Source organism: Rhopalosiphum maidis, chromosome 2 (genome assembly GCF_003676215.2).
Source record: "Rhopalosiphum maidis isolate BTI-1 chromosome 2, ASM367621v3, whole genome shotgun sequence".
In the NCBI taxonomy this organism is placed as follows: Eukaryota; Metazoa; Arthropoda; class Insecta; order Hemiptera; family Aphididae; genus Rhopalosiphum; species Rhopalosiphum maidis.
In genome coordinates, this window is record NC_040878.1 from 7,803,333 (window position 1) to 7,830,611 (window position 27,279).

Sequence of the window (27,279 nt, forward strand, 5' to 3'; positions counted from 1 at the left end):
TGATGCAATCAATGATAATGTGTTGAACTGAAAGGTTGGTGAGGTATTCGTTACAAGTGGGTGGTGGATCTTTGTTAATGAGGAAAGAATGGGTTAGAGAAAATGTCATTGTTTATAAAATAAAGTAATATACATAAAAGTTTCAAATCTCTTCTAAAAATATTTTTGAATTACAACAAAATAACTCTAAAATCGCTATACAAAAAAATATAATATAAATATTAAGTGAAAAATGTAATTCTCTGCGGTTATTCTTTTATGAATTACAAAGAAATAAGAAAATCTAAAGAATATTTATGGAATTACACTCGACTTTTTTTAATTATAATTACTTACGAGGAATGTAGTTGTATTATTTTCAAAACTTAAAAATGAATATTAAAATGTTTATGAATTTATAACTAGGGATATATAATAATTTGAAAATTTTCATGATTTTAACAATATTTGTATAATTAATTGATTTATTGAACCGTTTAGTATTTAATATATGAAACATAATTGTTTTTTATATAGAATAATTTCTATAGTAAAAACTAAAAAATATGCTATATTATAATAAATATAATAATAATTAGTAATTTGATAATTTACTTATATATGTGAATGTATATATCATAGTAAAATTATTAAAAACTAAAAAATAAGGATAAGAGTATAAGATGAACGGTTTAAAATATTAATTAATATAATAAAGCGATGTTATCGAAAATAATTTATGAAATACATACCAAAAAAAGGTAAATAAACAAATTACATTCATAATTATCTAACCAATTTTATATTCAAGAACAATTAAAGTGTATTAACTATTTATCTTGTTTTTATTTATGTAAAAAGTAAATTTTGATTGTTTATAATTTTCAAGTAAAAACAATTATGGAGTATATATATTTCTTTAGAAAAATATTTTATCGTGAACTTTTATATCATTTTGTTTAAAAAATAAGTTTTCATAAAAGCTTTTGTTTAACGTTTGAAAATTAAATTAAATGTTTGTATTAATAGATAACGTATTTAACATCTTAATTAGATTTTTATGCGTAACCTAAAACTGCGACACTTGGTAACAAGCTATTTCTTCTTCGTTTCTAATTACCTTTTATATGTTTATAATTTTGTGATACAACCTCCTCATAAATGTATTATTGTTTCTTTTTTTTATTTTATTTTAACTCTCTCTATCGTTCTCTTAATTTATCTCCTTTATGTATCTTTTATAACAACCAAAAGTGACATATGCCACATCCTTTTTGATTATCTGTTTCTTTCTTAAAAAGACCAGCCCATTTTACTCATTTTTAGTTTTGGTTATGTTCTACTTCTATTTTATCCTGAATTCCCACCTCCTGCCCCATATTACCACTCAAATTCTATATATTTTTTTTATATAAACTGACGTAGCTAAAATCGTTTTAAAAACGAATGATGTACATCATAATCATCATATTATCTTTCAGTTGAAAAAAAAACTTGATATAACCTTTAAGAAAAATATTATAGTAATATTTTTAATGAAAGTATATGGATAATAACTGAAAGGTTTTTATGTAAAATAGTGTTTACTAAAAATAAAAATTAACCTAATGTCTATAGATATGTATACTTTATCTGGCTTCAAAAAAACAAATTTAACATTAAATTAACTAAAAATCAATTTAACATTGTTGTAATCCTAACACGTTTTAGATATTACTTAATTTAATTGATGTGAAGGTGTTAAATACGTAAAATGTGTATATTAATAAAAACCTTAGTAACTAAAAATGATGTCCACGTATTTAAAACTTGTTTACTCAAAATACGAGCATGAAAAATAAATACACTTTTATTTTGTTAAGATGTCAAATAGTAGGTATTGAAATGTTTTACAACCACTTCGAAGTCACTAAAACTTCTCTCGCTATCAACTATACCTCAGGGTTATAATATAAGCTAATATTTAGAATGTTCATTTACTTTAAAGTTAGTTCGTAAATGGTATAGTCAATTGAGGGGTGAGTAAAAGTCTTCTATATATATATATATATAGCATCCCTAAGGTATGTATTCTAAAAGAACAGCCTAGGGCTTCAGATTCACTAAATCTCGAGTCCTTGTTAATTCTCTGTTGGCGTTGACCTACTGTTAATCTTAAGCCTCGTGTGAGTAATTTAGTTAACAGTACGGATTATGTAGATGATAACGATAAATATGTATCTGTATTTTATCTGTACTGTTTATAATATATTCTATTTTGAAATTATATTAATGAAAAGATTTTTGTGTTTTTGTTTTAGTTTTAAGTATGATAAAAATGTATAACATTTATCATACTATAATCATATAAATCACATTAAAATCATATAATATTTGAAAATATTGCATTTTAAAATATACTAATTATTTAAATAATAAATATTGATGATAAATACAATTTAAGCAAGGGAATTACTATAAATAATGTATAAATTCTTTTACCGTATAATGTTGTTAAAGTCAAAAACTAATATTATTAGAAAAAAAAATTGCATAAGAAAATATTTCTCCCTTTTTTTCATTAAAATTTATAAGGGAAATTTAATTTTTAAGCATTATTTTAGATATTTTAGGTATATAAAAAAATATAAAATATAACTTTTATGTACTATCATAATTACACATAATATGTTTTATCCTATAGGAAATATAAAATCACATTATACGTATTTAACAATCGAGTGTTTTTTAAAATATACGTTAAAAAAATACTTTTAGGGAGCTACTAATGTACTGAATATACTAAATTATAAAAGGACAGAACTTTACTGGAATATATTTTTCTCACAGAATTAAAAACAACCTTAAATAGAATCTCAGAGGATGTTATCATGGCATAAAATCGAAAGAGGCGGTGCGGTGGCTTTAAATTTGCGCTTGTCACGGTAGATAAAGAACACTTGTGGTAGCCCATCATCGTCAAGCAGACATTTGATTCACTTTTTACTAGTGTGCCTAATGATCCAAATACTAACATTATGTTACGACACGTTTTTCGGTTCATTCGCCTTAGAGTAAATGATTTTAATCGTATTTTTCGCTCCATTGTACCCTAAGCATTTGTAAAAAATATCAACAACCCCCGTGATAAATCTTTTTTACTCATTTATTAGTATAGTAGTAATACGTATACAAACAAGAACGACTTATATGCAATTGTAATATTTAATAGTATACTTTAACTTCACTTAATTTATACACTTAAAAACTTCAATTGTTATTTTTTATTATTATATAAATACTACTACAATAAATGTGTGTATTAATAGACTATTTTCTCTATTTTAAATTTAAAAAATGTATTCAACAATTTTTAATTTAATATTTTTTTATAAATCCATAAAATAATAATTGATGTGGATATACATTATTTTTTTTATTAATATTATTTATAAATATTTGTGTACAACTTTTTTAATCAATATCCAAATAATGAATAAGTATATATTTATATATTATTATGTAACACGAATAAATATCTCAAAGGTATAAGATTTTTTGAGAACTAACTTTTGCTTCTCTGTTTTTAGGCCGAAGGTATCGGTCTTTTGGTCGAAATTAAATAATAATACTTTGAACACATTACGATGTAAAACCAACAAAATTGTTGAAAGTTTTCAACATTTCAAACGTCTACACTTGAAATATTATACCAAAAATATTTATATTCCTAAATCAATGAAAAATTTTAAACATTGATATTATATAGATAAATGATGAATTTTTTATAGGTTAAAAAAAGTTAATGCATTTTAAATTATACATCCATCTTAAAAACAAGTATCTAATATAATATGCAAATCAGTTAAAAAGCTTCTGCTATATTTTAATAACGTTATTCTCTTACTAAAGCATACTCAATATAAATATATAAACAATAAATATTAAAATAATAAATTGAAAATCTCATCGTGCTGTTTTAAATAGGTATACATTATAAAAATAGTATAATAGTATTGATTGAATGTTTTTTTTGTTCCTAGGTCGTTACGTTCGATTAGAAAGAATGCTCACGTTGTACTTGTCGCTTTAGTAAGGAAAAGGTAATCAATTTCTTTACACTTATACAGTAATTCGACAGGCAATGATGCGAAACCTCATTGGTTGATAAAGTATAACGTATATGTTTTTTTCAGCCTTGTGTTGAGAAACGAAAAAGACGTTACGTCCATTTTAACCAGTGGATTTAATAAGGTATTATTTTTTTATTTTTATTTAATCTATTGCTCAATTGCATTGTACACGATTAATACAATATCTTATGTAGAATATCCATTTTTAAATACAATTCTGTATAATAATCTTAAGTTTATTTATAAGCAATTTTATCTATATGTCATAAGTTACTTTATATATATTACATATACGATAGGTAAAGGGTTTTATTTTTCTTTTCTTCAAATATTATCTTTAATACATAGATATATTATTCATAATTCATTATCACACATTATCAATATACATTCTCATCATCGCTTTATATTATTATTTAATAATACTATATTTTTGTATTTTGTATCTTGTAAAAGTGCTTTATCTCCTTTCCAAACAATCAGGTTTTATTAGGTACAGTAATAACGAGTATATATTTTAACATTTAATTGTAAAGGGAATGTAACATATATAATATTATTTATTACGATATTTAAAATAAACATTATATTTAAAAATGTAAGTTCAAAAAATATAATTTTATTTAGAGATTACTCTTAAATGTTTATATGATTTTACTTTTATATCTTTTTCATAATTTAATTATGTTTACAACGTTAAAGTAGTTTAACTCATAAAAACAAATAACATTGTAATTTTAATTTTTAATTAAATATTTTATGTTATATCAATAACGCCCAGCAATACATTATTAACTTTTCATTTAGATATTTTTTTTTGTTTTCTTGTGTATGTAGAATGCACATATATAGCTTAACGTAGTACACAATTATTTGGTTCATATTGATTGGGTCATATACAAAACATTTGAATAATCTAATTAGTGTATATTTACATAAACATTTTTAAAATAACTCAAAGATTGTGCTTGTTTTTTTTCTTATAGTACCTTACCTATTGAGATGAAATTTAAAAACATTTTATGTACAGTCTGCTAGCGAAAAACTTCCGTTTTACAATTTTGAACATACATACTTTTACTATTGAGTACTTTGAAGAAAATTCCATTCATAATTTTGTTCATAAACATAATTAATTGGTCTCAAAAAAAAAAAAAAAAACAAATAATTGTTTCATTAAAAATTATAATAACTATCGATGTTAAAATTAAAAATAAGTGTTCACTACTACCTACCTACCTACATTAAATTTAAAAGCTCAAAAAATGTTCTATAAATACATTGTTAAAGTGTTCGGTTTAGTGAAATGTCATTTATTATTCTAGATAATAAGTTTTAAATTCTGACCAATATTTTTTTTTTAGTAAGAAAATGTTATTTCAAATGATTTAAATAAATTATGAAGTATCAATTTCTTGGTTTCTAATAAGAAATAACAATATGATAAGTATAATGACATATTTTTATTATTTCTTTGATCGTTCAAATATTTTTATCTGTAATTACTTCATTATTTTATAAGTATCTACACTTTTTTCAATATATTTTAGAAGTTCTTGTCGATACGCCCAGTTATTTTCGATAGTTAATTTATTGACTGGGAAAAAGAAATACTGAAAAAAGATGTGTGCCATAAATAATGAAGTAAAGAACGGAAATTTGTAGTGAATCATATTTTTTCTTTTGGTGTGATTAGTCAATTTATTTATTAAATTAATACCATTGCATACAAATACCGTAGATCGTTCTAATAAATAAAAATTATCATTGATATTTTTATTTTATCGTATATTATTTTGCACCAAAACTATTACTTCCTATTATATTTTATAAATGTATAAATGTATAAATAAAATAGATTTTATCAAGATACTTATTTAGTATAAAACAATCTACTTCCCAAATTTCATCAATTTTCTTATGAATATAAATAAAATGTTAAATAAATAGTATGGCTTCAAATATTTTAGATGTTCTAACTGCTGACCCGAGAAGAAAATATTATTATGGTCATTTTGAACCTTTCAAAGAAGCAAAGATAACTCGTAACAATCAGACACCTTCATTTAATTTTGTTTCTTTTCATTATCTGATACTATGATAAAACAAATATCAACCAGGAAAAGTTAGTTCAATGGTTAAGCTATAAATTTAAAGGAAGTTTCAAAATATTGAAATGCCTACCCAGTAAATGTTATGTTATTATCATTAAGTTTATATTGCATATATACATTGTATCAACTATTTATTTTCTTACTATATAAATATTTCATTTTATATCTAGAGAAAAAATGATCCTTTGTATAAATATTATTATTGTAGTTATTTAAATTGTATAATCTATAATAATACAGTTAAGCTTTCAAGATTTATCTAGAGCAACCACTCTGTTTCACCTTTTTCTAATAGCTTATAGTACTATCATAATAAAGTTAATAAGTTTTATAATATCAAAAATGGCTGGCTACCTATTGTTTATAGAATATTTTTTGCATCTATAATATTCATAAATCAATGTTTCATATTTTTAGTTAATATTTTATGATAAACTTATTTAAGTATAACCAATGGTTTAATTTAATTTATTGAAAACAAAATTATTACAGATAATAGTAGAAACATGCAACAAAAACGTATGGATCAAAGAGTTGCAACAGCTAGAAAAAGAAGATGTAGCGATGCGTTCAATGTTAGCACAACAAGACGCAGTTTTAGCTGCATTGGACAAGACCAAAGATCTTGTTATCATTACCGACCTAAAACACAACATTCAAGTAAACATTTATCGAATTGAAAGATTAATTTTTTAAAACTTCAAACCCTTCTTCCTCTCTCTTGAGCTTTTAAATGATCAATAACTTCATTGGTTCGGTAAATATACCGACGAGCATAACATCCCTTGGGTGCATAACTTATTTGTTTGCATTTGGATCAATGTTGTTCTAGGTAAACCGAAAAATGTGAATGAATAAAAAACGATTTGGGAGCGAGAGGTTTTAGGTAAAACCACAAAATTAAATTACCTCATCCAAACACCAATAACCACATTACAAAAACACTTTACTATTTAACATTTCCTGACTGTTGTAATAGTAATGTGTTCAAATCCATTTTGTAAAATGGGGTAAATTCCATTAAATGCTTAAAATAATTATTATAACCAAAAAATAAATGTTTTATAAATTATTCGAATAATAATTAAATGATACAAACAAAAAATAGAACTGACCAACTAAAGTTATAATATTATTACTACCTCTTGTTAGATTAATATTCAATTAGTTCATAAATATAAGTATTAAGTAATTTAACTGCAAAATATTATCTTTATAAGTCAAAATATAGAATTATAAAATGTTGACTCAATTAATTTTGACATCTGCTTATATGCTTAGTAAAAAATACATTATTATAACATTTAAAGAGGGGGATACTATATGTTTATTATTGTTATACATTTTAAATTCGGCATTAAGGAAATTTACGTTTCAGTGTTTAATGCCTACATTTATAGTATTATGTTTTATTCATAGTACTGTGTTGTATAGAACACCATACAAACTTCTCCCAGTTAACCCAATTTTATTTAAAGAATAGTATTTTGTTCAAAGTTTTCAAATGCAAAAATTTAGTCAACTGAAATTATACAATGCATGTTATACATGAACATTTATTCAATGTAAATAACCTATTTAATATAAATTTTTAATAAGAATTAGAAAAATGTATAATAAAAATTCTAAATTTAATTCAAATGATTTTAATAATCAATTTTGGAAAAAACCAATATAATACTCATTAAGTTAAAATAAAATAAATGTATTAGAAAATAATATTGTAACAAGATATTTTACTACCTAAGTAGAACAAAAGTTTGAATTTAAACCAATTTTATTTGATGAAATAATAAACGAATTTACCAAACTGTCGACAGTATTTACTTTAACGTTTTCGAGAAGGTTCAACGATTTTGTTTGTATTACTTTTGATATTGAAATAGTACGACCACTATTTCTCTCAAGAAAAATCCAATTTCCACCAATTTGTACTGGACTGGTGTCAAAATAAAAATAAAATAATAATGTTGCATGTACTCTTGTTTGAAGTTTTGACTTATGGTAAGGTTCAGTGATGCATGATAGTAAATTGTGTAAATATTTTAAAAATCTGCTCTTTTGCATCACCAATTTGATTTTATTTCGATTTTAGATAACCGTTTTGCACTTTACAACATATTATACTTAAAATTAAAGTTCTAAACCATAATTTCTTTTGTCGGTTAATTTAGTTTATGTAAAAAAATATATGTTGTAAAAACTATATTATAAATGATAATTGAATCAATACAAACTTATACAACACAATACTATTTTTATATTTTTTATAAGACTTAAAAATATAAAACACTCGTTTACTTTTCATAAAATTAATTCAACCAAATTATTAATTGTAGACAATAGACACTTATTTGTACACTTAGTTAAGTAGGTAAACCAATTTAAATAAAAAATATATATTTTAAAATACCATAGTATATAAATTATAAATTGTATATTATTACAACTAAAAACAAATTAAGGTCTTAGAAATAATCAGATTTAAGGAAAAAATTGAGTTTATTAAAAATAATAAAAATAAAAATACTAGAATTATTACACTTTATTTTAAACCCATAATTTAAAAAAAAACATTTGTTAAATAAGATTACTATTATCTGTACTATATTTTGCTGTCGTAGTGAATATGTAAAAATGTAATATTTTTGTTCCGTTTGTTTCCCTTAAGTAATTGGTTTATAATATATGATAACTACACAGCATTATTAGTAGGAACTACGTTTACTATGCAGATATATTGTATATTATAGTACGTAATGTACTTATCAATTTTTTCCAAATTTATAATATAATTTTACATTATTTTATTTTATGTCAGTTGTCAATATCCCTTCATAGTTTATACGGTATATAAACTGTTTTATTATTATTAGAATAAACACAAACTGAAGTATAGTCAGTTTACTCACATCGTAATAAATTCTGAAATTTAATTACATAATATTCATAACTATACAGGCAAATAATTAAAAAAAAAAAAATAAATAATTTAATTTTCAATTAATTTTTGTACTCGATAAGTTTTAGTGAAAAAATTACCATTGTCATCTTGATGGATAAACTAATTTTAATAATATAAAAAAACACACCCATAGATTTATCTTATTTAAATAATAATATCGATAAAAAACAAAAACTAATAATAATAAATGTACCACACTTTCTTTTACACCCAACCTATAAAATGATAACTATAATATAAAATAATTTACTAAATATTGATAACTACTAAATCCGCATCATATCCTGTTCAATTCTAACAATAATAATATTTCTAATCGATAATATGATTGATATTTTACTATTAATTCTTAAATATAATGTTTTATATTTGTATTAATTATCAACAATTTAAGTGAATAATAGTTTTAACGAGACAAAAAAAAAAAAAATACTGAAATAATGGCTTCTAATTTGTAAGATAAATTATGTTAACAATTAAAATGCTATTCAAAAAAATATATAGTGTATCGATTATATCACTTATTATTTATTGCATAAAAGTCCAAATATTTTTTCTTAATGAACATGATGCTTTGTAAGCACTAGTCATATAATTTATTTTTTATATGCCATAATACAGTGTCGCATTATTTTAATTTCAAAATAATAATTTTTCCGTATAATAAGATAAAAAAAATGTATGTAGTTTATATTATTAGGCAGTTTAACATTTGAATATTACATTTACTATTGTTATTTCATGGATAATAATAATGTAAAATCTTTAATAGATATTTAGTATAAATTACTTAAGAATTTTTTTCTACCCTATAATATGATTTTAAAGTGAAATGTTGCATTTTAGTATGCTAGTCAATATATACTTTGTGGTCTAACATTATTTTATGTAGTAAATGGAATAAGCTGTTTTTCTTTTTTTATCTCTAATTGCTACGCTGCAACGAAACAAATTTAAAATCCAATCAGGAAAACCTTATCCCAATAGAACCTTTCTAGGTTAATTCTCCGTTTACTATTAAAACTAATATTTACAAAACTATGTGCCTACATAAATACTGTTATTACAATTATTTAACTATTTATCAAACCATTTCTTACCAATATATCACGTTGTAATACCGATATTTAACCTTGCAGTACATGAATAAGTCGGGCTCTGTGATTTTGGGATATGGCGCCGAAGACATGATAAACAAACCGCTGGCTGTATTCCACCAGCTGGGTGATATCGACCAAATTACCAAAAAGCTAGAGAAAAACATCGAATGGGATGGTAAAGTATCGTGGAAATGCAAAAGCGGCGAACACGTGTACCTTCATTGCCGAGCTTCTCCGTTTCGACCGTTTGGCAAGTAAGTTTTCGAGTTAAAATGTTGTAAATGACCCACGGTAAAATTCTAAAATTAAGGATTTTTCAATTAAAAATTCAAGCAAATAGTCTAGAAAAATAATATAAATAAATATTTAATTTTCTAAATAAGAAAAAAGACTATATTAATGAAAGTTAATTCAAAAGGAAAACTATTTGCTACTGTGTTTTGATTAATATACATAATACATGTTATACGTAAAAGTAATGTGTACATTTTATTTTATATATTTAACATTTAATTATATTTTAAAAAACAATTCCTTATTTTAATTTTAACTGTACTGTAAATTTATTATATTTTCTCAAAATCAAGAATTTATATGAATATAAAATATAACGAATATGATTTTCACATCACGTATTACAGGTATAAATATCATTACAAAAACAAAATTAACTATTAATTTTTTAGTTTTATTTGATTATTTGAATAACTCATAAATGCTCATTAAATCGTATTGCTTTTCAGAGATACAACGAATTACATCTACATTCAAGAAAGTATTGTTGATGTACATGGTTTTCCTAGAGGAAGTGTCCCATCCATTCGTAAAGGATCATATGACCTCAAGTCTATTAACAGTGATGGTAAGTAATTAAAATCATACATAAGTTATAAAGTTTAAAAACGACTTTTTTAACATGATAAATAAACGACACGCGTTCTAATGTTTTCAAATTCTTCTGATTAATAATAATATTATAGTTAGGATATCATGCAAAATAATTATTTTTATAAAACTACCCATATATTACGCTTACTTGCAAGGTTTTAAGTTTAAATTCAACAACTATGTACGATTCTTATGTTAGTTTTGTGAACTGAAAATTATACTCAATTTTTAATTAAACTAAGCTTTAACTCAACATTATTCCTAAATCTTAAACCTAAAAGGCTTGTAAATATTAAAAAAAAATAAATAAAATATTTTATATTATTTTATACGAACATTAACTTTCTTGCTTGATTCAAAATCTAAAATACTATTTAATCATCATTATTACGTGGCGTTATCTAATTTAATATTTTAAAACAAACTTCCCTTACATAAATTCATGAAAATCAGTCAACCAGAAACTCTGCTATATAGATTAATAACATAAACTTTAACTTTTATAGAAATAATTCCGTCTGTTGTACAATAATTAATAACAATTTTACGAAGACTTTGCGTAAATCTCTATACAAGAACTTTTGTCATTCCCGTCATTAAAACATATGTATCATAACTTAATATATTATTCAACTGAATTGTTAATAACTAGAAATAATAAGAATGAAATTAATTTTGTAGATTAACGTAACGATATTTATTGTTAATTTGAAGTATGTAAATAATAAACATTTGAAAAATAATCAGGTTATCAGTATATATTTTATAATTTTGTTTAAAATAACCAGGTAAATATATTACATACACAATACATTACACAGTATTGCACCTATACATAAATCGCACATGGTTTGAAAAATAACTTTTATCATGTTCAGCTATCATTAATTAAATTTACACATAAATGTCGCCTGAACCCTGTTTACTCAAAACCTCTTGATTACGACCAAACATTGTACCCGTGTAATAGGCAAAAATTACTTTTTAAAGCATTCCTGAGTCAAATATAATTTATAAGTATTTTAATACTAATTGTAACCTTTTAGATAGGCACATCAAAAAACATAATTGAAGTATAGAAGAATACCGAAAATAAACCATATAAATGTTAAAGGGCAAAAACAAATAATAAAAAAAAAAATATTTCCCGGCAGTAATTGCAACTAAATTAATATTATTAAACTGTGTCTAAAATACAACACTATAAATGTATTTTATATTTAATTATATAGTTTCATATTATCCCTAGATATTTCATCAATAAATTGTCAATATGGAGTTAGCTGTGTCTATTATTATAAAAGTTGTATTATTTTTGATTACACAACATTTACAAAAACCAAACTGTATTATCTTTCTAGTCAATTGAATTTTTGTAAATTACATTTCGTACAAGAATGGTCTAATATAATCGTTTTTGAAATGTCTAAATCTAATGTATATCATTTTTTTTTTTTATCAACATTTCAGTTGAAAAATTAAATCACAATAAATTAATGATTAATATACATTAGAATTTTAAAAAATATTATAATTATAATAATTTATTATTTGATGTGTAAAAGTAGACAGTAGTGTAGTTTTAATTGCCTGCTCATAACGCCGTACAATCGTTATTTAACAATTTTATTAAGTGCGTTGAAAAAAAATAATAATAATTTTGCATGTTTATAATAAAATCACATTCACTTTATATTTGTGTTTATTTTTAATTTATCTATATAATTAGATAAAATTACAATTTATCTGTTGGTATATTATTATAATACATCTGCCTCAATTTAAAATATTAAAAATTATTGTTAAATTTGTGAAATAATTTTTATCATTTCTCAATTTAATTTATTAGATTTTTCTATAATAGGCGCACAATCAGCTCGAAGACAAAGTTTGGCAAAACTACACAATTTACCACTTGAAGCACCAATAACAAAAGTAATTTCATTGATATGTACAGCTCAAGAAAACTCAAACGACCAAGTCGTACAAATTTTGGATAAAGTATGAGCCTCAAATTTATGTTGCGTTATTAACAAATATAATATGTCAAGAAAAATACAAATTATATAATATTGTAGGTTGTTGATATATTGCGAGTTACTGAACTATACTCGTCACATTTAAAGACCGAAAATATCAAATACGATGATCCCGTTACGTCAGATCTAATTGGAGCTCTTATTACGGTACTATTTTTCAACAACATAATTATTATGTTAACGTCCATGTAATACTATATATATTGTGTTTTGTTTTATTTTAGCAAGGGCCTGTGCACGTGACATCTACTCGAAGAAGCTCTAATGATTCAGCCACTGTTAAGAGTCAGCCTTACGGTTTGGGTGTTGCTAAAATGAATTTTATGACAAGTGTAACTCCTCAAATCAAAGAACTCTTAGACATGTCTCTATATTGGGATTTTAATGTGTTTAAGCTCGAAGAACTTACTATGAAAAGGTGACGGATATCTAAATGTTTTTAATTACAATTATAACAATTTCAACCGTTATTTTCATAAAATTTATTCATTTATCATCTGCTATTTAATGATCAAAAAATAGTTTTATTTTTAAGTCTTATATTATATAATAAAACAAAAGACCCTTCCCCACTATAAAAATAAATAAAATATAAACAATACTTATATTTTTTTTAATATGTTTAACGTTATAATGATACAAATAGTATGCAACCAAGTTACCAAATAGTGCTTTTACTATATCATATTTTTCTCATTATATTTATTTTTTCCAAAACAGTAGGTATCAATTATATTTCTTTGTATTTTTATTTTCAATTTAAATAAAAAAAAAACATTAGTTATTCTTTCTTTTAGGCCTTTGGTACATCTGGGAATGAATCTACTGACACACTTTGAAGTACACAAAACATTAGGTTGTGATGAACGAACATTGCACGCATGGTTAACTGTGATCGAAGGTCATTATCACGCTAAAAATACTTATCACAACTCCACACATGCCGCCGATGTTCTCCAAGCAACCGCCATGTTTTTAGAAAAAGATCGCATAAAAAGGCTTTTGGATCAATTGGACGAGGCCTGCTGTCTGATTGCAGCGATCACACACGACATCGATCATCCCGGAAAATCAAGGTTAAACCACATCAAAACTAAACTTAAACCTTGCAAAATGGTAATGATGTATTATTTTTTCATTAGTGCGTTCTTATGTAATTCTAAAAACGATTTGGCCATTTTGTACAACGACATAAGCGTTTTGGAATCTCACCACGCCGCTTTAACGTTTAAGCTCACTACCAAGGACGAACGATTGAACATTTTTAAAGGTACGTATTTTGGCCGATGTCCAAATTTAGTTTACTCAGAAAAATAAAAATTCATTTAGGTCTGGAAAAAGACACTTACAAAGTGGTAAGACAGAACATTATCGACATGATATTGGCCACCGAGATGACGAAGCATTTCGAACATTTAGCCAAATTCGTGAGCGTCTGTAACAAACCATCGACACTTGACGAAGCGCCCGTCGACGGATTAGTGAGTAAAACAAACCCTCTTAAAATCATAATATTTACAACTGAATTATTTATCTTTACGACATTGAAACGCTAATACGATATAATTATTTTAGACTCCTAGCGAAGTAAGTCCTGAGACTATAATGCCTACCAGTGCTGAGGAAATAAATTTGGTGAAGAGAATGCTAATTAAATGCGCAGACGTGTCCAATCCGACTAGACCATTAAAAATGTGCGTAGAATGGGCAAAACGGATTGCCGAGGAATACTTTAATCAAGTAAGAGAGCAAGCACTCTTTCTGTATCTTAAAAATGTATTTTTATTTAAAGATAATATTTTGTATAAAAACAATATATTTAATATAATATGAATTTAATGATGTCTTAGTATATACCTAAATACGTTTACACGATATATCCTAGCCCAGGGGTGAACAACTTTAATAGACTTGTGATCGGCTTCCAAGATTTAGATTTTCTAAGTTGTCGCGATCAACCAAAAAAAAAAAAAAGGTTGTCAATAAAAAAATTATGTATATGTGCATGCGTGTTACAACTTCTTTTATTCGGTATCTGTGTATAATCTCGTTTTTCATAGTTATTTATTGCATTTTCTAAATATAATTTTTATATTCGTTGATATAAAGATATACAAATTTACAGAAAAAATATTTGTATCACAATATAGCGTGCAGTACAAAAACGCAAATGTGTAGCATGAATTTAAAATATATAGCCATAAATCTTCTAAAAAGGGTTTATAAATTTTCATCTCTGTCTCCCACCCTTACAAGAATGAATGATGTATATAAGAAGCATATAGTATAATTTTTTTAAATAAAATTGGCAATATTTTAACACCATATAAATAATTTAATATACTTTCTTATTTACAATAATAATTATATTTATGTATGTTCAATTAATGTATATTTTTTTTCTCTAAATTTTGATAAAACAATTTTTCTAGGTCAAAAAAACTTGAAAATTGAAAACAAATTTAAATTAAAATAAAATATTAAGAGTTAAGACTAATTTTAAGCTATTGATACCACGTTCCTATTCACACTATTCTCAAGTATGTCAGTATTGACCTCTAGTTAAAGCGATTTTATAATATGAAACATTATTATACAATAATTATAACATAGTAATTAACTTTTGAGTAACATAAATTTATTATAAAATACGAATACATATAATGTTTATTGCCTTGATATTTTTAAACAAACTGTATTTTGAAAAATATCTTATACGTAAAAACAAACAAAATAAAATAAATATTTTTAATGCGTTACTTTCAAAACGGCAAAAATCTTTTTGACGTGTATTATTTTCAGACTGACGAAGAGAAACTCAATCATTTGCCAGTGGTGATGCCAATGTTTGACCGAGTGTCGTGCTCCATACCAAAATCGCAAATCGGCTTTATGGACTACATCATAAATGACATGTTTGAAACGTGGGACTGTAAGTGGCATCCAATCCGATAATAATTCCATTCGGTCATATATTTTTATAGTTCAATAGTTACAATGTATCTATTATCATATTTTTCAGCGTTCATAGACATGCCGGAAATGTTGTATTACATGAGAAGCAATTATCAATATTGGAAGGATCTGGAAGAAAAAGGAACAATCAGCTTTAACGACATTTGCAAAATGATGACCACCACTTTGCCAAAAATACCCGAGTCCAGTGGCAATCATTAAGAAAAATTATGGTTAACGTTCTACAAACTACAGTGTCCATCGTTATGCGGAACATAACGGTTGGCGGATAATAATATTTTTAAATATATTGTCCTGTTACTGTCTGATACGAAATTTGTTAAACGATTCCGCCGATGTTACATTACGGAAATATTATTTTATAAGACTATTTGTTTTTCGTATCCACTGATCATTGAACAAAAACTAATTAATCAACGCAATATTTATCTTTATGTATATAATATACTTCTATTTAACTAGTGTATGCTATTTTTAACTTGTATATACTATTACCTACCTTCAAATTGAGCAGGTTTTTTTTAATTATAATTCTAATTATTGTTTTATCATTTTTGATAAATTATGTAAGTTATACTTATACGCTATTTTCTGCGTTTTAATATAAAATATCTTCGGTTTACATAAAATCGAATTTAAATACTATTTGGTGTTTATAAATTATTATTGTACGTTAATATTTTTTTTTGCATATTATAGATTTTTCGCCAATACTTAAGGTACCTAAAATATTATCATGGTAAATTATTTTTGTTACCACTAAGATTAACTAAAGACTATTAATATTATACTTTATATTACTTACTACGTTGTATTGTAAAAATTAATATATAAAAAAAATACCATTTTATTTGCAAACATTTTGGGTGCTTCCTGATCTTATGAAATATGTGTTTGTTGACAAAAAAATTAGATTTTGTCTATACATAGTTGAGCGTTAATAATTTTAAATTTAGTCATTCGTGTATATTATATTGCGTATCCAACACCTTAACCTCCCAACTTATACATCATTATGAGTTTAAATATAAAGAATATTATGAAACTTTAAATTGATTTCCTTAGACTCATGTAGTTGGCTTCAATTTTATAATCTATCGTAATGCTGAGTACAAAAAAAGATTCAAATTATAATGTTAACTGCTATTACTATTTTGTTAAGTACACAAGCGCTCTTCCATTCCATAATTCAAAACATGAATTTTCTCGTTAACCATATCTATTTTTACATTTCAACAATACACTTATTATTTTACAATTCTAAAATAGTTATATATAACTATAAACTATATAATATATTTAAAATGATATGATATATTTATTTACTATTATAATATTACAAAAACCATAAGAAATATTTAAATGTATTATTGTATAGCTTTTGTACATATAAAGGTGAACCCGAAATGTAAGTATTAAAATTAAAACAATAAAAATATATTCTTATTGTTATCTTATATCGTGTTAATATTGGTGTAATTTTTCATTAAAACACATGATCAAAGTCAGATACCTATAGTCTATAATGCACATGAAATATAATATTATAACATGGTATTTAAGGACTGGATGTACACTAAAATGATCAAATTGTATTTTATCTAAATGAACTACTTAGTTAATAATAATAACTTCATGATTATTGTAATATGTAGGTAGATACTCATTGTACACACATATTATAATGCATAATAAGTTTAACAACTTTTTTATGTTCAACATAATATAATATTATTTTACATTATTGTAAGCTTTGAAATATTGTGTTTTAATAACTTATTTAGTATGAAAATAACTATACACTATATCATTCTTAATTGTATACTTTATGATTAAAAATTTAAAAACTTACCAATATTATAAATTATTGCGTATTGATTTTATTGATTTTGTTTGTTTACATGCTTGTTATATGTAAATTACTATACTAATTTTTTTTTTAACGTATTAATTTTCTATTTGGAAATTAATATTTTATTTTTTTCATTATTGAACAGTAGTCAGAATAAGTGAATATGTGACGAAAAATAAACAATAAGGTTACTAAATATTGAAAACCGAATGAAGGCAATAAGTCATATACAGTTTAAGTATAATACTTTACTCGTCCTACAGTCTGTATAGTTACTAGTTGTAAGTATTATCACATTATTATATTTTAATGCTGTTAGAAAAGAGGAGTAACTTTATTTTTCTTTGTTACTATCGCAGTCTATGATTTCTTCAAACAAACAAAATATTGTTTTAAGTTTTTCAGAATACCTATAATAATATGATTATTGAACCATTGCAATAGTGGCCATTCTGTTATTACTGGTATGATGTACAACATGTGTTCAATGTGTGTTGGGCATTGCATGTATAGTCAGATGTGTATTGTAGTAAATGCTAAGAGAGATAATACATACCTGTTGTCCACATGTGCACTGGTTACGTTTTTTTAGGATGTACCTACAAACTATTATATAAATATCATATCATAATTTCGATACCAGCTTTAGTAAAATTATAAAAACATTTTCTGTGATAGATACAGTAAAATAAGAACCAGTGTATTAAGATATATTTTATGCAGATATTCATTTTTAATTTTTTTTAACCATTTTCTATACATTTATTATTTTAACTGAATAAAGTTAATATCAGTTACCAACGTTTTAAAATAATTTGGAAATCATAAATTTATATATAAAAAAAAAAATGTATACAATAAAATTGAGAGTTGTTATTGCTTATGAGTGAGTTTTAATTTAAAATCAATTTTATCGACCTACATCCTATAAATATTTTTTATAATTTAAACAAGATTTGATATATTTATACCGTAGGTCAGCATGTTTGAAGGTTCTTTTTGAGTGTACAATTGTAACAACTTTAAAGGACTTTTTTTTTTAATTCAAATTTATCTATCCATTGACATACCTCATAAAAAATTACTAATGATGTGCATAATTTGTTTATGGTTGCAATTAATATTAATAAAAATGTAAAAATATGTAAAGAAATATTGTGAAAAGAAAAACAATTTTATTGGTTTCTCTAAAAAGTGTTAAATTTGTGTTCAATATTGATACAACTATGAAAAATGGACTGTGCCATTTCTGTTTAATAATGCTGAAAGAAATTTATCGAGGTACAATCAATTAATATATTTAATTATTTGAATTATTTAAAAATTATTATCCTATTAGATATCTGTTATAAAATTAATAATTTAAAAATGTATCGAATAAGTTTCACTAATTATAAATAGAAAGTTACTTTGAGTATAGCATATCTAACCAGTAATAATTCTAAATTAAATGATAAACTATTTTTTTTTATTTTAAACTTAAAATGTGAAAATTACAGTAGTTATATTATATTATATTTGGTACCTGTATATTATACAAATTATTTACAATAACATTTATCATCACACAGTACCAACAACAACTAACAATAGATAATTACTAATTAGTGATAACCTTGCGTTATCTGTCGTAAATTATAAATTAAACTCAGTGCTCGCCGCTTAGAAACCAACAAACTTTATAAAAATCAATGTTTTCACACGCGTTCATAAAAATGACAATCAAAACAAATTCATAAATCAATTGTTGCCGTTCAAATGTTTAAATTCGACAAGTGTTTTATGAAAAAAATCGGGTTCACCTCGAAGAAAACAACTTTTGAAAAACAATTTTTTCCTGTTAACGTTTTGTTAGTTTTACTTGAAAATTATTATGATATATTTATAATACAGAGCGTATTATATATTTCTATGTACACATGCGACGTAATAATGATTACATAAAAAATACAAAAGTTTCTCCGGTAAAAAAAAAAAAAATAACGATGTGTTATTTTGATCAGGGCAGTTTTTATAGTTTTTCGAATAACGTATTCGTTTGAACATAATATTATATTTTAACTACCTATACATTATATTACACGCTTAAGTATATTATATTTTACAAAATATTCCTTGGTAGATGTGCCGGAAAACGAACGGTCGTATCGCGTTGTCGGGGTCGATGCCGAACTAGGTCGAAACAATTTACCACGCCGAGACGCCGCTGTTAAAACGAGCAGCACCAGAAGACGTAAAATACAAATTATAATATATTATTTTTACTACGGGGGCCGCCATGTATTAGATGACTGCCGCCCGACCTAGTAACCCGATTCAATGGCGATCGCGACCGCAGATGTAATAATATCGGAAATGTATCTACACACGACTTACACATGCAATACGTCGCATGCACACAGGAGACGCGGTTGTAACGACAACGCGACTCCTCAGTCCTAATACCGTAGCCCTCTTACTCGTGCAATCCATCCCGATCCAGTACCTGCTACAAGCCCTGTTATCGTACATATTCATGTATAATAGCAATAACAATAATATCACACCGCTGTGATACTGATACTTTAAATACGAATTGACTATAAAATAATAATGACATCGTCGCCTGTGCATAATAATTAGTATCTATGTATAATATGAATTTGCCAGCATAGGATCACCTCGAAAATACGAGTATATATATATATACATTTAAAAACGTTGAAGTATCGAAAAATTCGATAAATTGTCAATACGATGTTTAAATCGCTTGATATAATTTAAATTATAGATGTATTAATTAAACCAGAGCCGTGTCAAGTTATTTGGAGCATTGGGGCGAGAATTTACAAGGGGGCCTCCTACCAATCTCTTGAGGCTTTCATAAAGGTGTTACATCATATCAAATTTTCTATACGTAATGTGTATAGTAGAGAAACAATTTACATAATTATCAAATTTTTGTTTCCAATCACGCCAAAATATATCGTCTTATACTCTTATGTTATCTTATTTATAATTATAATATCTTATCCACACTTATATATTTATAAATTAGTATATTTTACAGAATGCATATATATTATATTATATTTATGAAATGTTATATACAATATTATAATATTTCAGTTATTTTATGAAATAATAACTAAATAACAAAACAATGAAAAATAGAACGCTATAATTCAAAAATTCTCCAAAATAAATAACAAGAAGAAGTCGATAAATAAATTTTATTAGTTTATATTAAGTATAAGGTATTTCTAATTTTGAAACTTATTCAAAAGGTGTGATTAGGATAATCGTTTAAAGATGATTTGAACAAGACAGTATAATATATAATATACACAACATGTCAACACAGTAAATTTCCGTTCAGTAGAACCAATTTTATATTGTTATTAGCTTTAATATAGTACGTAGGTTAGAATATTAACTGTGTTTGAAAAAGAGGTTTATTTTTACAATATTCTAATTTTCATTCGAGTTTTGATAGAAGTTTTAAATTGCAATAGCCAGAATAGCCTCCATACTCATAAATTCATAATTTGTTTAAAATATTGAAACACAAATAATATTCTCACCTTTAAGTTAGATTATAGCCCATAGGCCAATGCACTCTTATATTAAAGGTAAACAGTTTTTCTATCTTTTTTCAGTTTTTTGTACATTCGTAAGATGGAGACAATGCACATGGGGGTTCAATTGTTATTTTACCAATAAATTGATTTTTAATTATTTCAAGCATTCAGAAAATATATTTTAACGAATTATTTTTGAACAAAAAAATCTTTTTTTTAAATTTTACAACTTACTGATTATATTTCATAAATAATAATTTATATTGTGACAATTACATTACCATTTATATTAATACTAATAAGTATTTACATTAATATATAGGTATTGATTATAAAAAAATACAAAATTTAAGAGATCTAAATGTAAAATAGGTTTAATGAAAAATATATGATTATACCTATACATTATTATATTATATAATATTGTAAAATATTGTTTTATACTTTTGTGATAGAATTATTATAAATTATTATAGAATGCTGAATGTTGTGAATGATTTGTGAAATTTTGAAATAACACATTCGTACACCTATAGATGGCGCTGTTTATTCACCAAGCAAGTAGATACATACTTTGTGCACATCATAGACATACTATTGTGCGAATCTTTAACTTTACTGATCGTTATACATAATCTTTATTCGTACTAAAGAATACGTTGATTAGTTAATTGAAAATTTGAAACAACGAAATTTAATGTGCATTTTGCTTATACGTGATCCAAACTCAATAGGTAATTAGTGTTACATTGAAAAGAAGATCCTTTTGCCTAAACTGAGAAAGGAGTTAAATTAATTTTAGATTATATTCCTAAGGTACCTACACTTGGAGTAAGTGCATTAATATTAGTATATTATACAGGTAACTAATTCTATTATTGTTACTGAATTTGCTTTTTATATTAATTTCAAGTTACAATATAACCTAACTCAGTAAGTAATTTATCTGTAATTATACAAAGTATCTTTATAGATACAATAGATACATATTTATATATTAATGTATAATAATGTGTAATATGTCCGGATATGATTTGAATTTTGATGAAATGCAGTGATAAAATAAAATACAAAATATTACAAATATCTTATCTTCTATACATTTCTCCGTACAAATAAAACTTTAATGAAACATTCCCAATGCTCTAATATTATACTACTTCGAAGTTGATGTATTGACTTTTCGATTTTCACTGTATTAAGAATACCTATTATTTTGATATATATATATTATTAATGCCAGTGACGTATATTTGCTTATTTTGCGCCCAGAGACTGTTTTTTCTTTTTTATTACCCTCCAACAAATTTACCAACACAACCCACACCATTACCGTGTTATATCTAACCTAAATCGACTTGTTGCCAAAACAAATGTTCAGCTTACACACATAGTTTATTTGAACTAGAGCTCGCTAAACGTCCCAAGCCACATTATATTGTAAATAGTGAATCGCGTTTTGATTAATATACACACAAATAGCTTTTACATGATACGTACTTGCGAATTACAGTGAAAAAAATTACAAACTTTGGCACCAACACAGTAGAACCTATAATTTAAAGGACTTTCAATTACGTGCAATACTTCTTCAATCTGACTATACTTTAATTTACTCTTTTGTATGCGACAATATATGTGTAACTGGGCAAAGGGATTAATGATTTTCTTTCCTCGTGTTATTTATACTATACAAAAATCTTCAGTGTAAAGAGTATATGAACCATCCATTTTTTGTCCACCGTTGGTAAAATTGTGATTGTCATCTATTGCAGAACGCCGGTTATCTGGATTGAATTTTTTTTTTTTTTTTGTTGTAGCTATTTTTACATGTTCGGTCACTTACTTTATTATAACTACTTTATAATATTACTTATAATATTTACTTTATAACTTGATATCAAGTTTTAAATATACGATCCATACTAACGGAAAAGGATCCGTAAAAAAGTAGCAATAATTCGATTACAAACCAACAACAATAAAATATAAGTTATTATAATTTCCACCTGTCCTCGTTGAATACAATTTTAGTCATTTCAGCCATTGATGTAGTTTATGATGTCAACATATAGTTGATAAATATATCCATACAGTTTGAAATGAAATTTTGCGTGTTTATATATTTTGCATATTGCATATATGTATGCAGTACACCTAATGTGATACGCCAAAAAATAATAATACATACTTTTTCATCTAAGACGAAATTTCATAGATAGGTATAGGTATTTTTATTAATTTATCTTGAATTTAATAAATTTGACGTTGAGATTCTAAGCAAAGATATAAATGTCCATTTTGTTTAACAGCAATGTTTTATTTTGTTTTCTATGTACACTTTTGGAAATCTATAGTTTTAGTTATTAAAATCTAGATTAGGAGTGTCCAACCCAATCCCAAATAATCTTATGGGCCATTTTGAAAATGCATTATACTATAATAATAAAACATAAAGATATTATAGAATATAACAGGAAATTATATATTCCCTTATTATATTTGTACCCAATACAAAAAATAAAAAAATAAACATTTGAATAAAAATAGTGTTAAAATAGTTTAATTTATTAATTGATATACATTTATAAACATATCATAACATTGGTAGTTTTAATATAATATATAACTATTAGTACTAAGTATAAACATTTAAATACAAGTTGAAATTCAAAACTTTTTTCTAGCTTTCTGTGAAGCAAATTTTTTAATAAAATTATTCCAATCCATACATTGTAGCAAATTATTTTCAATAGACATTAGAGCCAATGATGACATCTTTTCATTAGATAATGAGTTCTTAACTCTCTTTAAAATTGAGAGAGACCTCTCCCCGCTAGCGTTTGAGCATGGTATAGATACAAAAAGTTTTAAAGCTATTTCCACATAAGGAAATTAATCATTTAACCTTGATTTTGTTAATGCTTCAAGCAAACTGTGCATAGATAATTTTTCTTCTCCTTCTGAAAAATGTTTTACTATTGTTTTAAATTGAATAATCTCATTCTCTAGTTCAAGTTCTAAATCTTCACTATAAATAGCTACTAATTGTTTTGATTTTTCACGTAAAATATCATTGTCAATTCCCTCTATATTTAAAAAAAAAACCAAACACCGTATTTATCTCGATATATGCCATATTTCTTTCATTTAAACATACAATGATTGTATCACAAATCGGTAAAAATTTGTCTTATCTGGTACTAGCCGTTGAATCATTGCACCAATACCAAGTATGCACGATTGAGGAGAATTTATTATCGAGGATACGCTTTTAACACCAAACATTCCCAAATATGAAACGCTAAATGTACCTTCCTGTGATAGAGAAAAGTTTGAAAGTTACAAAATTATTATAGAAATTCTGAAATTCAACAAGAAATAATAAATACCTGATATTCTTGAGGTTGCAGTTTACCTTGGCGGGCTTTAGCGGCAACTTCTTTAACATCAGTGCTTATTGCAATTAAACCTTTAGTATCTGCATTAAATACAATTGGTGTTATCAGTCCTGTTTCAGTACTTACAGCCACATTTACATCAACTGCGTCATATCTATAACTAACAATATTTGTATTTAATTCTTTAGTGTAAGTCTCAAGAGTTTTCAATTTAATTTACTGTCTAATGTAACTATCCATCCAAGATGAATTGGCTTCTGGAACTTTCTTACATGCTAAAGCTGCAGCTTTAATAATGAAATCATTTATAGATAATTTAACTCCTTCCTTTTCCAAAAGTTCGTTTATACACTTTCTCAATGAAACAATATTATCTAGACCCAAATCAACTGTCAAATAATAATGGGATATAGTCTGTAAATAAACATAAAATATATGAGTTGTGTTGATGATAGACAAATGAGTAATTCTTATATTACTTGTTTTGACTCGAGCAAACGTTTTGCTATAATATTTCGAACATTTGTCACAGGTTTATCAACAAATCCATCACCGCGAGTTCCATCAGCAACAGCAGTTTTTTTACTACTGGCTATAGAAGCTTTATTCAGATCTGTAGATTTTATTGAACCAAACAAACCAGAAGCTTGGGCAATTGTCTACAATTTAAATATCTTATAATTATATATTTATTTTTCAGATAATTAAATACATGTATTCTTACACTTAAATCCAATCCTTATTCATTAGCTAAACGTTTGGCTAAAGGACTAGCAAGTATACGAGATCCGATTGGAATTGGTACTGCTGCTGGCGCTGGAGCTTTAGGAGCTGCAGGTGTGCGAGGTGGGGGAACCGGTGCAGAAGTAGATGGTTTGGGCGATGGTGCTGCAGGAGCAGGAGCACCTGCGGGAATATTATCCACAAAGTCTTTAACAGCAGCAACATCAGATTCATTTTCTACAATAATACACACAAGCTGAAATTAAAAAAATAAAATATTTAAATTTTTGAAGTACCTATATTATTAAATATTATGTTTTAATTTTATAAAATACCTTATATTATTACTTTATTAGTTATTTAACCATCAATTTATCAATATTTAATTTGAAATATGTTGTCAATTTAAATTAAAATTATTAACAATTTTTTTATTAAAAATAAAACACTCTTGAAGCTATAATGTTTAAAGTATGATAGATAATAAAAATAAAATTACTATTTATTTTTAATATACCAATTATTAATATCTTTTACCCTAATGCAAGGTCACAATTTTCACTGTATCCCTTAGATGACCCTATTGCATAATTGATAGAAACATAAAATACTTAAAAATATTAGACCTTTCTAACTGTAACATCTTTTTGACCAGCAGATATCATGATCTTAGCAAGATATCCTTTTTCAGGAATTTCAAAGTCCATAATGGCCTTGTCCGTTTCAATTTCAGCTAGTGTATCTCCTTCATTCAACCTCTTTCCAACAAAATGATCATGAATAGTTTGATATTTTTTCTAAAAGTTTTAATATAGTTTACATCCTTTTTTAGACCAATTAACAATTGTATTTTTCCATTGTAGGAGACAGAGCTGGGAGAGAAACTTTAATATGACTTGGAAAATCTGTGGCATAGAAACGATAGCCGACATTTTTTACTGGCGGACGTCTGCCAGTGCGCCAGTGAATGGAACTTTGGCACCTAAATACACCCCCCCCCCTAAAAAAAATTATTATCCACTTTAGTATCTCAAGGTAAATAATGAATTAATTACCTATATGCTTGAATAACTTTGATGGGACATTTAGTAGTAATTGTTTTCACTGTATTCCTGTTTAAGTTTCGTAACAGACGCACGTTGTTCATGATGGTGTTTATGATGGACCCAGGCATACATTAAGATTATAAACGTACAAAATTGGTAATGAAATTGTACGTTAAAAAAGTGACAGTAAAATTAGCGCCCAAAAGATAAACTTCAAATAACCTCGAACGTCCTACCCAGACACTTAAATATATAAATACATAAATATGTATTATCTATGGTTACAGCAGTCGCCGTGGTAACATTGAACTATATGATAACTGGAACGCTCACAGCCCATATGACTAATGTAAATGAAACCGAGCGGGTCTGTTAGAAAGAGATAGCGAATACTTTAGGTGTATCTATCTCTGTCTTTATTGATAATACGCCGTATCGTATTTACTTTTAAATTTTAAATGCATTTGAGTGTTAATTTTTTAACTATAAGAGATAATATAAATATGTTACTATTTATTGTATAA

The 27,279-nt window shown here is 25.3% G+C and overlaps 1 protein-coding gene and 1 pseudogene across 2 annotated transcripts in view; one reads left to right on the forward strand and one right to left on the reverse strand.

Annotated features, from left to right (window-relative positions):
• Positions 1–16,635, forward strand: part of LOC113551191 (high affinity cAMP-specific and IBMX-insensitive 3',5'-cyclic phosphodiesterase 8-like) — a 60,954-nt gene extending 44,319 nt beyond the window's left edge. Inside the window, exons 7-20 of one of the 2 annotated variants that reach the window (XM_026953283.1) lie at positions 4,002–4,061; positions 4,155–4,212; positions 6,698–6,865; positions 10,310–10,524; positions 11,014–11,132; positions 13,008–13,159; positions 13,237–13,344; positions 13,422–13,615; positions 13,995–14,273; positions 14,340–14,467; positions 14,527–14,678; positions 14,773–14,937; positions 16,000–16,129; positions 16,220–16,635. In XM_026953283.1, the coding sequence (XP_026809084.1) occupies positions 4,002–4,061; positions 4,155–4,212; positions 6,698–6,865; positions 10,310–10,524; positions 11,014–11,132; positions 13,008–13,159; positions 13,237–13,344; positions 13,422–13,615; positions 13,995–14,273; positions 14,340–14,467; positions 14,527–14,678; positions 14,773–14,937; positions 16,000–16,129; positions 16,220–16,374 (2,083 nt within the window). In that variant the 3' untranslated portion in view covers positions 16,375–16,635. The remainder of the gene's footprint in view (positions 1–4,001; positions 4,062–4,154; positions 4,213–6,697; positions 6,866–10,309; positions 10,525–11,013; positions 11,133–13,007; positions 13,160–13,236; positions 13,345–13,421; positions 13,616–13,994; positions 14,274–14,339; positions 14,468–14,526; positions 14,679–14,772; positions 14,938–15,999; positions 16,130–16,219) is intronic. The other variant, XM_026953284.1, reaches the window with a different exon arrangement.
• Positions 16,636–17,296: 661 nt separating this feature from the next.
• On the reverse strand, positions 17,297–26,431 carry LOC113553406 (annotated as a pseudogene).
• Positions 26,432–27,279: the final 848 nt, after the last annotated feature.